This window comes from Mercenaria mercenaria, chromosome 6, assembly GCF_021730395.1.
Source record: "Mercenaria mercenaria strain notata chromosome 6, MADL_Memer_1, whole genome shotgun sequence".
Lineage (NCBI taxonomy): Eukaryota > Metazoa > Mollusca > Bivalvia > Venerida > Veneridae > Mercenaria > Mercenaria mercenaria.
Window position 1 is genome coordinate 58,351,808 of NC_069366.1, and position 15,150 is coordinate 58,366,957.

Genomic DNA, 15,150 nt, shown 5'->3' on the forward strand with positions numbered 1-15,150 from the left:
AAACATCATTATTCTAGAATATTAATAAATATGTTTTCAAAATCCTTGTATTTTAATAGAGAATGTGTTTCGCCCTGACAATAAAGCTTGGACAGAAACAACCAAAACAGGGCTCATTTCTTGTATTCATGTAATAAATTAAAATCAATGCATGGACATTTGCATTAAAACTTCAATACGACTTCCTTCTTACTCATTCAAACATACTGAAATTTCCCCCATTAATGAAAATTTACTTTAAAAAGGAAAATTCAAATTTGACAATATGACTCTTCATACATACCTGTTCTATGACACGTTTCAGCCACCACTGTGGACCCATCATTGTAACAGCACATATTATTTTTGTATGTAAAACTCCTAATGCCCAGTCCTAAAATATACAATAAGTCAATGATACAAATATTCCACAAATATAGTATAACATGTATATATATAAATTATAGGTCATATGGCGACTTTCCAGCTTTGATGGTGGAGGAAGACCCCAGGTGCCCCTCAGTGCATTATATCATCACGAGTGGGCACCTGGGTAGAACCACCTTCCTTCCGTAAGCCATGGCCTTCATCTGCAAGTGACCTTTATAATATTTATTGGTTAATATAATCTGAAAATGTTAAAGAAGAACATGAAACTATCCACCTTTAATACCAGGTTGTCTGTGTACATAGGTGGTCTTAGCAAGGTTTCTTTATAGAGCTGAATCTGCTTCAGCTGCCGTCTATACTAAGCAGCTGTCAATCGGGTAACTTCCAAAATTTAATTTTTTTATTCTAATTTCAACTTGTCTTAAGCAGCAAGACTCTGTAGTTTCCTTGGCTGGCTATTTAATACAGATTTGACTGTAGTTAAACTATTAATTGCAAATGAAATAAATCGAATTAAAAATATTCTTTGAAATTATTTCGAGGCATATAAGATTCTTGCTTTAATTATACTTGTAGCTAGCTCTTTACTAATAAATAAGCCTAGAAAACAGCTCAAGGCCTAGGCATAACACTACTAACATTACTGTGGATGTTCTTACCTGCCAGGGAAAGAAGACTGGTGTCTGGTCAAGAGAAACCCTCAAAGGAGCAACCACCACTAGCTCAAACAAAAGTCCCAGTAACAGTGGTACCACACCCATCAATATCACTGCTACAAACAGTGACTTGAGTGCCTGAAATCACCAAACATACATTGTAACATTCTATGTCCCACTAGGCTTCATAAAACACATTTGGTGTGCACCAGGATAATACTGCAAGGCAGTTGGATTTTTTCCTCATTAAACAAATTACCTTAGAATAGGGGAGAAATATTTGTCCAAAATACTGGGACATTTCAGCCTCCTGGAAGATGAACATTATAACTCATTTATAGTACAACTAATTTCCTGGTGGGTGAAAGACAAGTACCAAGAGATGCTTCTAGATTCTAGCAATCTTAATACTAAATTGATAGTCAAGACTTGGCTATTGTATCTAGTTAGGTCAGTCTGTATTTAAAATCAACACTCACCAAAATAAGCCACTGTTTGAGTTTATTTAGAATGGCTGCAGTTCCCTGTGGTATCCAGTTGTAAAGCACAGTTCCTATTCTCAATATTAACCAACACACATATAACCCACAAGCAGCTGTGTACAGTTCATGTATTTTTGCATCTCCCATCCACAATGACATCAACTTGCGTCCAAAAAATACTGAAATAAAAAAGTTTTCCTATAGTTTTGCGAAGTATAAAATCTACATTTTCAAAGAAAACTTTTTCAACAGTTAAAAAATGTCACCTAGGTAAAAAAAACTGTTCTGAGCTTTAAAGGTAATACCCTTTTTTCTTCAATATCAATGTTAAAGAGAGTGACAACTTCAAATCCTGTGCAGCTTATAAATGTATTTTTTACATGCAACTGTATTCAGTTAAGATTTTATCTTGCAAAGCCACATGTAATGGTTCAGGATGGCAACTGTGTCAAATTCATGAATTTCACATAATTTTTCATTTATTTATTTTCTTGGTTTTCAGTCACACTGGAACAGTTCAGGTCATTCGGCAACTTACAACTTTCAATGGTGGTAAAGGACATCTGGTGCCCCTCCTGGCATTATTTCAGGCTTGAACAAGCACTTGGGTAGAAGCATCAACCTTTTGTAAGCCAGCTGGATGGCTTACTCCTATGACGATCCTAGTGAGACTCAAACCCAGAGATGAGAAGCTAGAAATTCAGTCAGCAATCTAACCACTCTGCTAAGAAGGATCCACTGTTATTTATCATCTCAGCCATGCTCAAAATATAGCTTTATTCTGCCAATTATTGCTGATACAGAAGCAGAGTGGAAATGATCAGCATCAAAAACTGTTTTCATGGATCAACAACTTATTCCAATTTTTCAGGTGTTATCTGGGATATTTTTGCAGGTACTTAGGACTACTTCTGGGTTATTTGAAGAAGTGGAGCTTACAAAGAAATTCTTATGAACATGAAGATACTCAGAAGTATCACTAACCTGGCAGTATAAGACATACAACACTGGCTGCAAACAATGTAAAACACATCAGCGCTACCAATAACACAATCTGAAAATAATCATCAAACATAATATATCATCTGGGATACTTAGGATATACAAGGAATAGTTTTAAGTTCTTTTATGGGAAAAAGTTACAGCATTCGTAAGCATATATCAAATGTTGCTTCATGTGTCCATTCTGAAAATTTTGGTCATGTAAAAATATGGTAACAATACATTACATTCTCTAACGATATTAATGCATAAGGAAAAATTATGAAGTTCTATGTGAGTGAACGAAATATGCTGATACAAAGGTACTGTATATTGGATGATTTTTGTGATATTGTTTATTTTGTGATTTACCGGTACTTGCAATTAGATATGTTTACATTGTCAATAATTCTTGCGTTATAATTGGTTGTACTTCTTGATATAATGCAGATGATTAACAAATGTTTTAAATTCTTGTGAAGCTCTGTTCATGAATAGTAGTGAACATTTAACTTAAGCCTGCTGGTGGCAATCGATTTTGCCTTTGCTATCAGTGCAGACCAACATCTGCCTGCACATCCATGCAGGCTGATCATGGTCTGCACTGGTCGCTATTCAGTCAGTAAATTTTCAGTGAACATTCCTTTGAATAATAAATGGTATTGCCCAAATTGAATGACAGAACAGTCCATTTAGATGTTTAGCAGGGTAAGGGCTAAACTGTTACCTATATTATCCAATCAGCACAATGCTGACATTTTAAATGTTGAAAATTACTTAATTTTTTTACACATACTTTAGCTATCACTAAAGGTGATGAATGTACCCCCCGCATGCACTGACGGTACATTGCAATTTGACGCACACAAGATTGCATAATTATGTGGACTGTATGCATATAGAATGTATGTATACAGTATAGTAACAAAAAACAAAGTCCCATAACTATGCAGAATATTTATCTAAAAGAATGTAACATGCACCATGCACAACTAGGGTTGGTACTGATCACTTGTGTGAAGTTTCATTAAATTGTGTCAAGGGGATGAGGAGATATGGTGCGCACAAGATTGTGTCTATGTATATAGTATAGTAACAAAAAAAACAAACAAAGTCCCATAACTCTGCAAATTTTTTTTCTGAAAGAACCTAACATGCCCCATGCACAACTACTGTTGTTACTGATCACTTGTGTGAAGTTTCATTAAATTGTGTCAAGGGGATGAGGAGAGATGGTGTGCACATGATTGTGTCTATGTATATAGTAGCAACCCCAGCTTAATCCAATAATCCATTCACTGATAGGGATTTTCTAAGGGTCATTAGGTTTATTAGCCAATTAAACCATTTTATTACTGATCAATTTACATAAAACTAATATCAAATAAATCAGAAATGAATTATCTTTCAAAAGCTGCAAATTTGAAGAAAATCCATTAACAATAAGTATGTTAATTAATTTATTAATTACCAATTATTGGTAATAATCGGTATTTTTCACACCTACGCACGCGCCTATTTATGGTGGACACATGTTTATGACGGGGTGTGTTTTCATTGAAAGATGCGGTGAACTTGCCATTTATGAATATTTATGAGGTAATATAATCCAATCAGAGAAAAGAATGAGCTTCCCAATGGCGTTACTCCCGTAAAAATTGACCGTGAAAAAAAATTTGTACAATGCCGTAAAGTCTGGTTAGATTTGTTGCCAAACAATAAGGTATGTAAAATAAGAAGTTATTCCATCAAAAACTACGTTTTATAAGCTTTTTAATGATGTATAAATTATTAAAATCCATCTACGTTTACCCGACCGCATTTGCATTCAAAGTTCGGAGACCGCACGAAACGCGCCGAGGTCACGAGGCGTGTTTGGCCGCCATATTGGAAAATTTGAATTCCGAGCGGTAGTCTCAGAAAAAAGTCTATAGCAAAAGAAATATCGATAGTTGGGTCTTTAAATGCAAAATACTTAATGGAAAATGGTATTTAGATATACTGAAATACTTATTTGATAATTATTAAAGCCCGTTTTTAAGAAATCGAAGTAAAATTATGAACTTTTCACTCGGCAAAAATGACCAAGTTCCGAGTTGAAAATGCTTCCGAGAAAATTTTTAAAAAAATTGTTTAATAAACCCTTGTATCGGTCCGTATATATTTAAAACGATTCTAGTTAACAATCTTAATCATTCTTGGTTTTATTTTAATGTTTTACTTTCGAATATCGTTTAAAATTGTCTGTAAATCGTGTTTTCGCCGAGCGGGCACCGGCTATAATGGCCATATACTCGGATGTCTGAATTTCGGACAACCAATAAAATTACTATAAATCTTGAAAATTATGAGAAAGTAACCTTCTTTTTTGACATTCAAATGTTTGAAAAAAGATAATATCGTCATCATATTAATAATTTTTGTTTTTGTTTGCTTATTTTCAGGTCCATGTCAACACTGTTAAATGTTTTGTTGGTGACCATTATGGGCCTTTGAAATAAATTATGTCAAATCCCTGAAGGTGCCTTGAAAAATGGACTCGTGTTAGAATTAAAAACATTTGCCGACAAATCAAATCTGCCATGTGCTAGTGTAGTCCAATGGATACAAATACTTCAGCCGCAATCAAATGCCAGTTACAGTACTCTGAAATACAGAATTACAAATGTCACCCTATGAAAGAACTAGCATGCTGAAAACAGCTCGCAAAGGTGGGAAAACTCTCCGCCAAACACACCTGAAAGCAGAAAAAGATGTACTTGCGGAAATTCATCAGGATATGGTGAAAGACTTAAAAAAGAAGGGAAAAAAAAGAAAGAGACAAGAAATTGAAAATGATATGGATGCTGAATGTGACTTTGAGGAGGAACTCAGCCAGGACAATAACAATTTCTCTGTAAATGAGTATGTAGCTGTTGCATACCAGGATATGTGGTATCCTGGTATTGTTGAAAATATCGCTGAGGACTGTTTATTTGTGAACTTTCTGGCATCAACAAGAAAACCGGGGTACTTCACCTGGCCTGCAAGGAAGGATGTGCAGCTTGTATCAAAGGAGTTCGTAATCAAACACGGCTTCGTTCCAGAATGCAAAAATTCTGGACGTTTATGGTTTGTTGAAGACCATGCAAATATTCATGCAGTGTATGAAAAATACAAAAAGATATACTTTTAAATGGTGCTGGAGCTACATGTATAATGTTCTTAGTGTACAAAAATGTAGATAAAGACAAAGACTGTGAGTGTGATCATCAATCAAATGCTCATGTGTAAATTTATGATATTTATGTTATGAACTTATTGTTATTTGTATATATTTTAACATGCTCTTATTTGCTGGAAAAAGAAGAATAAGGATGTGTATTCTTGTTTAAATGTGTAATGACTCTATAGAATTACTATATTAAATTAATTATTTCAACATGCATTTGTATTTTAATGCTAGTATGAAGATGATATTTATTGTTCGACATGTGAATAAAATATTAAAAATATTTCTGACTTTTTCTTCACAATTTTCTAATTTAACTTGTCAGTACTAGGTTTTAGACAAAAAATAAGTTCATAAATGGAAAGAACATGCAAAAATACATAAAGTGACCAAGTTTCATCAAAATATCTCCAAATTTAAAAAAGTTACAGCAGTTTTTCTAAAATAATAAGCGTTTTCGGTGCCATCATTTTTCTGAGAATTTGTCGAAAATCGACAAAAAATGTGGAAAAAGCAGTTGAAAATTTGTCGGAAATTCACAACTTCAAAATCCCATAACTTTTTTTCTAATAAAGATATTTTAAAAAATCAAACTGTTCTGAGCTTGTATTTACAAGCTCTTTGTTTTGGGTTTATTAAAACTGATAAACACATAACTTGAAAATTTAGCTGGGGTTGCTATATATAGTATAGTAACAAAAAAACAAAGTCCCATAACTCTTCAAATTTTTTTTTCTAAAAGAACCTAACATGCCCCATGCACAACTACTGTTGGTACTGATCACTTTTGAGAAGTTTCATTAAATTGTGTCAAGGGGATGAGGAGAGATGGTGCGCACAAGATTGTGTCTATGTATATAGTATTGTAACAAAAAAACAAAGTCCCATAACTCTGCAAATTTTTTTTCTAAAAGAACTTAACATGCCCCATGCACAACTACTGTTGGTACTGATCACTTGTGTGAAGTTTCATTAAATTCTGTCAAGGGGATAAGGAGAGATGGTGCGCACAAGATTGCGTCTACGGACAGACGGACAGACAGACAGACAGACGGACAGACAGACAGACAGACAACCTGAAACCAGTATACCCCCCCTTACAACTTTGTTGTCGGGGGGTACAACAATATGGTTATGTCCGACTAACTAACTATTTAAGGCATAAAATATTGACCAGCAATTTATATCCAGTGTTATATAATACATGAAACAGCCGACATACCCTAAAGTAAAACAGTTTTGGCCTCTTGTAAGACTGGAAACCGGTTGGCCCACCACCCTGCAGCATGGCCTGGTGTGCAGCTCCCAGACCTCCTGGCTGGGCAGGAGGGGGTGCAGCATTGTTCTCAGCATTGTTGCCTTGGTTACCAGCTGGAGGGGCTGCTGGGACTGCAGCAGCATCTCCTTGTATAACATTATCCTGAAATATATGGTCACAATGTATAAGAGCTTGTAGACAGATATTATTTTTGCACATGCAAATATCTTTAAGCACAAGAAATTTTAAATGGCAAAATCTAAATTTAACTTGCAATTTTGACTGAGAAATGTTCATGATAGTCTTTAGAAATGTATATATTTGAAAACTTATCATTGTGCGTATTTGTTTAATTCAAATATATTTAACGTGACTGATCAGAATATCATCAATTAGCAATTTTTGCACTTAACTGAAGCTAAAAAACTCCGAGAGCATCCATCACATTTTTGCACTCCAAAAAATAACTACAACTACACTCATTACTTACTTTCCACTTGCTTTTTTGAGTACACAAGTTCTTACTTCAAACCCTAATTTATCAAACTTTAATATTTTAGGGGTTTCACTTTTAATAAAAGTATCACTACGCTTAAAGTCAGCATTGATATCATGTATGATGTTTTATAACTGGCATGTTTATCTGCACAATTCGCACAAATAATTTGGTAATGAAACTGATTGAATATTAAGATCTGTTTATGGCTAAACCTTGCCAATGTGTCGATGTCAGCCCTCAAACCTTATAACCACTAATATCTATAGGTTCAATGTGCTAACTATCAGAAAGGCATCTTTTATATAGTACATTTTTAAGAGTTTAAAGAGTTTTTATACGAAAACAATGGTCATCTATGGACACCATGTTGCTTGAATTCCTATAAAAACTGTCTGCAGTTCTATACAGGTTCTTTGCAACTCTCCCCTGCCCAACTCTCCAAACGAAACATTTAAATGTAAGTATATCACTTTCAAATTGTCTGTTCAACTTACGTGTGCTTCAAGCTGAACATCCCCTATCAGATATGATCGTAAATTTAGCATCCATGCCACACACATAGTCCAGCCTCGGACTAGACCCTTCAGCCACATCCTCGTATGACCTTGTTCTAACAAAGCTGGTAACACCACTTGCAACAAGAGAAGTTCCAGGGATAGTTCACTCACAGGAGCATCACTGAAAGAAACAATCGGCCATTTACACAACATACAACCAGTTTACCACTGATCTTTAACACAGGTTTGACAGTACTTGCAAATAAACACCCAATTGGTAGCAAATTGAAAATTTCTTTGATAACCTCTGAAATAATCTACTGAAAGGAAGGGTACAATCAAATTACATTGTGTAGGTAAATAGCTTAATGTGTTGACATCATAATGCTTCTGCACATTTGTCATCAAATAGGAAAAAAATGAGGTCAAAGTTGCCAAGTGGTAAGATGCAAGAATATGACAGCAGGGGTCATGCGTTTGAGATTCCCACTCCTTAACTTTAAATTGCTTAAAGTCCTTCCGATGTGACTTTAAGTCATGGTCCAGTGCAGAGTGCAACACCTTGCAACTAAAGCAGTAGAAATTTCTTCTGGAAATGAAACATCTTTTGTATGAAGTCCTATTTTCTACAAGCTAAAATGACTAAAATACCATTGCATGAGTCACTTATATAGGCTGTGGGTCGCAACTATAAGTAAACTTAAATATATATAGAAAATGAAGACATTATGTTACCTTGACAACATGACATTATATGGCAGAAATCCTGGGAACACTTTTCTGATCACTCTTACAGGTAGCCATAACATCAGCATTACCGTGCTTCCAAAAATGATCACTGAGGCAACAAACCGACGTGTGTGTCTGTATACTGGTAGATGAATCATCTGTTAAAGGACGAAAAACATTATTGAGCCACACCATGAGAAAACCAAAATAGTGCATTTGCGACCAGCATGGATCCAGACCAGCCTGCACATCTGTGCAGTCTGGCCAGGATGCATGTTGTTCACTTTCAAAGCCTATTAGAGAAACCGTTAGCGAACAGCATGGATTCTGACAAAACTGCGCGGATGCGCAGGCTGGTCTGGATCCATGCAGGTTGCAAATGCACTCTGTTGGTTTTCTCATGGTGCTTTTAACCCTTATCCTTGAAACATTTCCATTGAAGGAATCTTATTCAAAGTTAAAATATCAAATCTTTTCAGAAACATTATCCCTCTGCGGACAAAAATCATCCTTACTTGCCATGCTCAGAAGGTACAGCATAACAACAGTATTAAAAGGCCACAGGTTTAAGTACCACTTTGGCTTAACCATCTTTAACACAGTAATCCTCATTTAAAATTGGACAGAACATACACACTAAGGATGCTCTTATTTTAAGGCGGTGGACACATAATGACAACTGGCTAATGACTCCTCATCTATTAATGTAATTCATGCAAGTCGAGGTCTTCTGGATCAGTGGAAAAATGCCAAAATGGGATATAAAAAATATGTAATGTTACTAAAATTACAAACTGCCGTATCGGGTTCAATATCTGAAGCATCCGGAAATATTGCTAGTAGTGCAGTCCCTCACTAACTATCCAACAATAACAAACCATTTTTAGCAAGTTTGCAGGAGACTAGTTCACCTATCTTTATGTAATTTTTGGCTGAATAAATCCTTAACAAATATATTTCAGAAACTATGAGATAATAACAAAATTAAGAAAAGTAAACAAACCTCTTGTATGGGGTTAAACTCCGGATCGTTGAGATTTCTTAGGAACCAGAGTACACCAGGTCTTAGCACCTCTCTCAATAAAAGGATAAATGAAGCAAAATAAAACACGTAAACCATGCCGACCAGCCAGTGAATAAACATTGATGTACCAGGCGCTACATGAAAACTTGTCTTACGATCCTTCAGTGTGGCATCAAACATTGACTGAAAATACAAACCAAGAGAATTTATAATTATAAAAAAATTGCAATTAAAATTGTATTCATTCATGCATTAACATTATATGTAACTACATACTGTTTTGAATGGAACAGAACTGAATGTAATTATATACTGCTTCAAATGAAATTTAACTGGTAACTGACGTATAATTTCATGATTATACTAGATGATGAATTGATAAACATAATTCAATCGTTAAAGACTACATTTTGATACCAAATTTATATCAATGTACAGATGGGTAAAATTCTGCATTAATAGACCACTGTACTTGTGACCAAGCAGTCACTAGTAAGAAACCTGCCACTATGGTAATTAGGTACTAGTCTAAACAAACTTTTACCCAGTCATAAATACTAGCAGTAATCTTCGAACAAAGTTTATATAATTTCCTGACTAAAAATGTAAAATCAGAAATGTGTCTACAAGGGAATCATTTTATGCTAGTTTTTTTGGTATTTCAAAAAATGATTGCTGGCGAAAACTCTTTTTATCTATGTAAAACCCCAACCTCTTCAGGTTCTTTTTAAAAACGACATTAAACCAAAAACTTGATATATATGCTTTTCTAGGCTTGCTATAGATTATTTGTATCTATTGTCAACCAAATCCCATCACTAGAATAGGAAGAGTAGTCTCCACAAATTTTATTAAAAACTGACCTTTTACTCTGCAAAAATATCTGAGTGGCACATACCAATGACAAGTAAACTAGGCGTTATTCAATTTGCTAAAGTTTATGCTCACTGAAATCTGAGCACAAGTTTTGTAGATTAAGTGCAGAAAAGAACCTCTTCATAAATTTTATGTATAACAATAAAAGGACCATAACTCAGTGAGAAAATCACTCAATTGTATAACCCATAATATATTTGCAACTAGGCTTGGTACAAATGATTCCTGTGAAATTTAATACAAATCCCACCAATAATACAGGAGAAGTTGTCTAGACAAATTTCATTACAAAATGATACTGTAGGGGGATTAACTCTGAAAAAAAATGTTCAAAGCAAGATATGCCAACCATTCATGTTAGGTTTCACTGAAATCTGTCACTGGCTTTTGAGTGGAAGCATGGACAAGCAAACTGTTGCTGGACAGATTGACAGATGGATGAACAGACATACAGTGAAGGCAAAAATGACATGTCTCTCATTAAATGGGGAGATACAGTTTCACAATATTCGAGTCCTCCCAAAACATATTAGAGTATATCTGCAGCCTCGCTCTGCACATACAAAAGAGAGACATAATAGCATAAATCCTACTTACCAGAGAGCAGATATCTAGCCACCAGCCACAAATCAGTGGGAACACTCCTATCTCTATGACAACCAGTAACTTCACCTTGACAACCACGTAACACAGACCAAACACACGTGGGAACCTGTAACAAAATATTTTACAATAGTGAAAAACTTGTGTTTGAAAAAAATCCATGAAAACACCATGACAAGAGCTTTTTCTCTGCTCATTTATGTACAAAAATAAAAGCAATGAAATCTATTTGCCATGTTTCTACTATACAATTGGAGCTTGTGCCATTGCCAAAAGGTTCTGTCTTGTGTGGATTTAAGTAACAAGAGGACCATGATGGTCCTGAATCGCTCACCTCTTCCCACATGACCCAGTTTTGAGTATGACGTCGTTTTTTCTATTATTTGACATATTGACCTAGTTTTTGAGCTCATGTGACCCAGTTTTGAACTTGACCTAGATATTACCAAGATAAAAATTCTGACCAATTTTCATGAAGATCCATTGAAAATTATGGTCTCTAGAGAGGTCAAAAGATTTTAATAATTTTAGACCTACTGACCTAGTTTTTGACCGCAGTTGACCCAGTTTCAAATTTGATCTAGATATCATCAAGATGAACATTCAGACCAACTTTCATACAGATCCCATGAAAAGTATGGCCTCTAAAGAGGTCACAAGGTTTCTTTATTATTTGACCTACTGACCTAGTTTTTTAGGGCACGTGACCCAGTTTCAAACTTGATCTAGATATCATCAAGGTGAACATTCTGACCAATTTTTATGGAGATCCTTTCACAAGTATGGTCTCTAAAGAGGTCACAAGGTTTTTCTATTTTTAGACCTAATGACCTAGTTTTTGATTGCATATGACCCTGTTTCGAACTTGACCTAGATATCATCAAGATGAACATTCAGACCAATTTTCATACAGATCCCATGAAAAATATGGCCTTTAGAGAGGTCACAAGGTTTTTCTATTATTTGTCCTACTGACCTAGTTTTTGATGGCACGTGACCCACTTTCAAACTTAACCTAGATATCATCAAGATGAATATTCAGACCAATTTTCATACAGATCCCATGAAAAATATGGCCTCTAGAGAGGTCACAAGGTTTTTCTATTATTTGACCTACTGACCTAGTTTTTGACCGCACATGACCCACTTTCAAACTTGATCTAGATATAATCAAGGTGAACATTCTGACCAATTTTCATGAAAATCTCATGAAATATATGGCCTCTAGAGAGGTCTCAAGGTTTTTCTATTTTTAGACCTACTGACCTAGTTTTTGACCGCACATGACCCAGTTTCGAAATTGACCTAGATATAATCAAGATAAACATTCAGACCAACTTTCATACAGATCCCATGAAAAACAAGAGCTGTCGGAGGACAGCAACGCTCGACTATTCAACAGCCTTGTCAATTGAATGAATACAAATGTTGAAAAAGGGGCATAATTTTGTAAAATGCAAAGTAGAGGTATTGAACCTCTGTACTGCATGTCATATCATGACAGTGAACAAGTGTGTGAAGTTTCAATCCTTTCCGATTTGTAGATACTGAGATACCAGCTTACATACAAAAACTTAACAAAAAACTGCTAAGTCAAAGGGGCATAATTTTGTAAAAATGCCAAGTAGAGTTATGGGACCTTCACAGTGCATGTTAGATCATGACAGTGAACAAGTGTGTGAAGTTTCAATCCATTCCAATTAGTGGATACTGAGATATCAGATTACATACAAAAATTTAACCAAAAACTGCTAAGTCAAAAAAGGGGCATAATTTTGAAAAAAAAGAGAGCAGAGTTATGGGACTTGCTTAGTGCATGTCAGATCATGATAGTGAACAAGTATGTGAAGTTTCAATCCATTCCCATTAGTAAGTACTGAGATACCAGCTTACATACAAAACCTTAACCAAAAATTTCTAAGTCGAAAAAGGGGCATAATTTTGTAAAAAAGCAAAATAGAGTTATGGAACATGTGCAATGTAAGTCAGTTTGTCACAGTGAATAAGTGTGTGAAGTTTCAATCCATTCCCACAAGTGGTTACTGAGATACCAGCTTACATACAAAACCTTAACCAAAATCGGGACGCGGACGCGGACGCCGACGCCGACGCGGACGCCGACGCATGGGCGAGTGCAATAGCTCACTATTCTATGAATAGTCGAGCTAAAAAGGCCTCTAGAGAGGTCACAAGGTTTTTCTATTATTTGACCTACTGACCTAGTTTTTGATGGCACGTGACCTAGTTTTTAACTTGACCTAGATATTATCAAGGTGAACGTTCTGACCAATTTTCATGAAGATCTTGTGAAATATATGGCCTCTAGAGAGGTCACAAGGTTTTTCTATTTTTAGACCTACTGACCTAGTTTTTGATGGCACGTGACCCAGTTTCGAACTTGACCTAGATATTATCAAGGTGAACGTTCTGACCAATTTTCATGAAGATCTTGTGAAATATATGGCCTCTAGAGAGGTCACAAGGTTTTTCTATTTTTAGACCTACTGACCTAGTTTTTGATGGCACGTGACCCAGTTTCGAACTTGACCTAGATATCATCAAGGTGAACGTTCTGACCAATTTTTATGAAGATCTTGTGAAATATATGGCCTCTAGAGAGGTCACAAGGTTTTTCTATTTTTAGACCTACTGACCTAGTTTTTGACGGCACATGACCCAGTTTCGAACTTGACCTAGATATCATCAAGATGAACATTCTGACCAACTTTCATAAAGATCCCATGAAAAATGTGACCTCTAGAGTGGTCACAAGCAAAAGTTTACGGACGGACGCACGCACACACGGACGGACGACGGACACCACGTGATCACAAAAGCTCACCTTGTCACTTTGTGACAGGTGAGCTAAAAACACATGAAATCTAGATCATCCTTTTATCCTGTAATGGTTGTGGGAAGTTCCAAGTACACTTTCAGACATTATTTCAGGCAACTGAGTAGAATATCAACTTTCTGCAAGCCAGCTTAATTTGCTGCCTCACTTGAATGAATTGTAAGTACAAAACTCAGCAACCTTTAACATTCAGAAAAACCCTCAGCTGTTATTTCAGACATTCATAGCAATTTTATCAAAATGGTTCAAATATTAAGTTATTTGGCTTTTAAACATAAAGCAAATTTCAGTTAACAAACTTTTTTCCTTGAATGAGAGTACTAACTTAAGTGTCTATATTCCTTGTTTCTAAACTACAATGTTAACAATCAAATCTACACTGTTTAATCAGAAATGAAGAATTTATTCTCAGTTTTATTTCAACAACTGAAAGAATTCACACTAACTTTTCAGATGAAAAACAAAACATAAGAGAAACACATACCTCTTCAGTCTGATCAAGGAGCAGACGGCATACAGGAAGATAAGGGAGAAAGCAATAACAATGTAACCAATTAATGTTGTCAATAAACCTTCAAAATGTGATGCTTCAACCTGGAAAAAGATAAAAATCAAAGGCCTGAATGGCCTGAGTCGGCTAATGATTGATGTACTGACAGTATAGTCTACCAGTTTCAGTTTGTTTTTAGTTTTTTTCTTAAAATTTCATAACACAGCTCGATATTTACCCAAAATATTATATCCGGATACGATTACACTTTTCTCCAGTTTGAACAATATATTTTACAAATTGTGATGATACGAAGACATTTAGCAGCAATTGGCAGTATCTGACATTGAAGTTTACGGTTAAATTACCTCTTATTTAAATCTTTTCATAAAAAAGTTGTTTCGTTTCGCCAAACATAGACGATCTACTTTCGATTTCAAAAACTACAAGAAAACGCAAAGTTTACAGAAATCATACGATGCGTGTTTACGTTCAATGTGGGAGAATTAAGGCTGATCGGCTATGTTACCTAACGCATCCAGACGATTCAGATTTTGTTTTTAAAAAAGCATTGTGTGCGTTTCTGTAATTTTATATACGTTTTTATACGCTTAGAAATTA

The 15,150-nt window shown here is 35.3% G+C and overlaps 1 protein-coding gene across 1 annotated transcript in view; it reads right to left on the reverse strand.

Moving 5' to 3' along the window:
- The window catches only part of LOC123548790 (E3 ubiquitin-protein ligase MARCHF6-like), a 41,726-nt gene that overhangs the window by 10,507 nt on the left and 16,069 nt on the right, over positions 1 to 15,150 (reverse strand). The window contains exons 12-21 of the mRNA XM_045336331.2: positions 14,524 to 14,633; positions 11,180 to 11,294; positions 9,686 to 9,889; positions 8,689 to 8,840; positions 7,951 to 8,134; positions 6,922 to 7,119; positions 2,492 to 2,561; positions 1,505 to 1,686; positions 1,029 to 1,163; positions 284 to 373 (exon numbers count right to left, since the gene is read on the reverse strand). Of these exons, the coding sequence (XP_045192266.1) occupies positions 284 to 373; positions 1,029 to 1,163; positions 1,505 to 1,686; positions 2,492 to 2,561; positions 6,922 to 7,119; positions 7,951 to 8,134; positions 8,689 to 8,840; positions 9,686 to 9,889; positions 11,180 to 11,294; positions 14,524 to 14,633 (1,440 nt within the window). The remainder of the gene's footprint in view (positions 1 to 283; positions 374 to 1,028; positions 1,164 to 1,504; positions 1,687 to 2,491; positions 2,562 to 6,921; positions 7,120 to 7,950; positions 8,135 to 8,688; positions 8,841 to 9,685; positions 9,890 to 11,179; positions 11,295 to 14,523; positions 14,634 to 15,150) is intronic.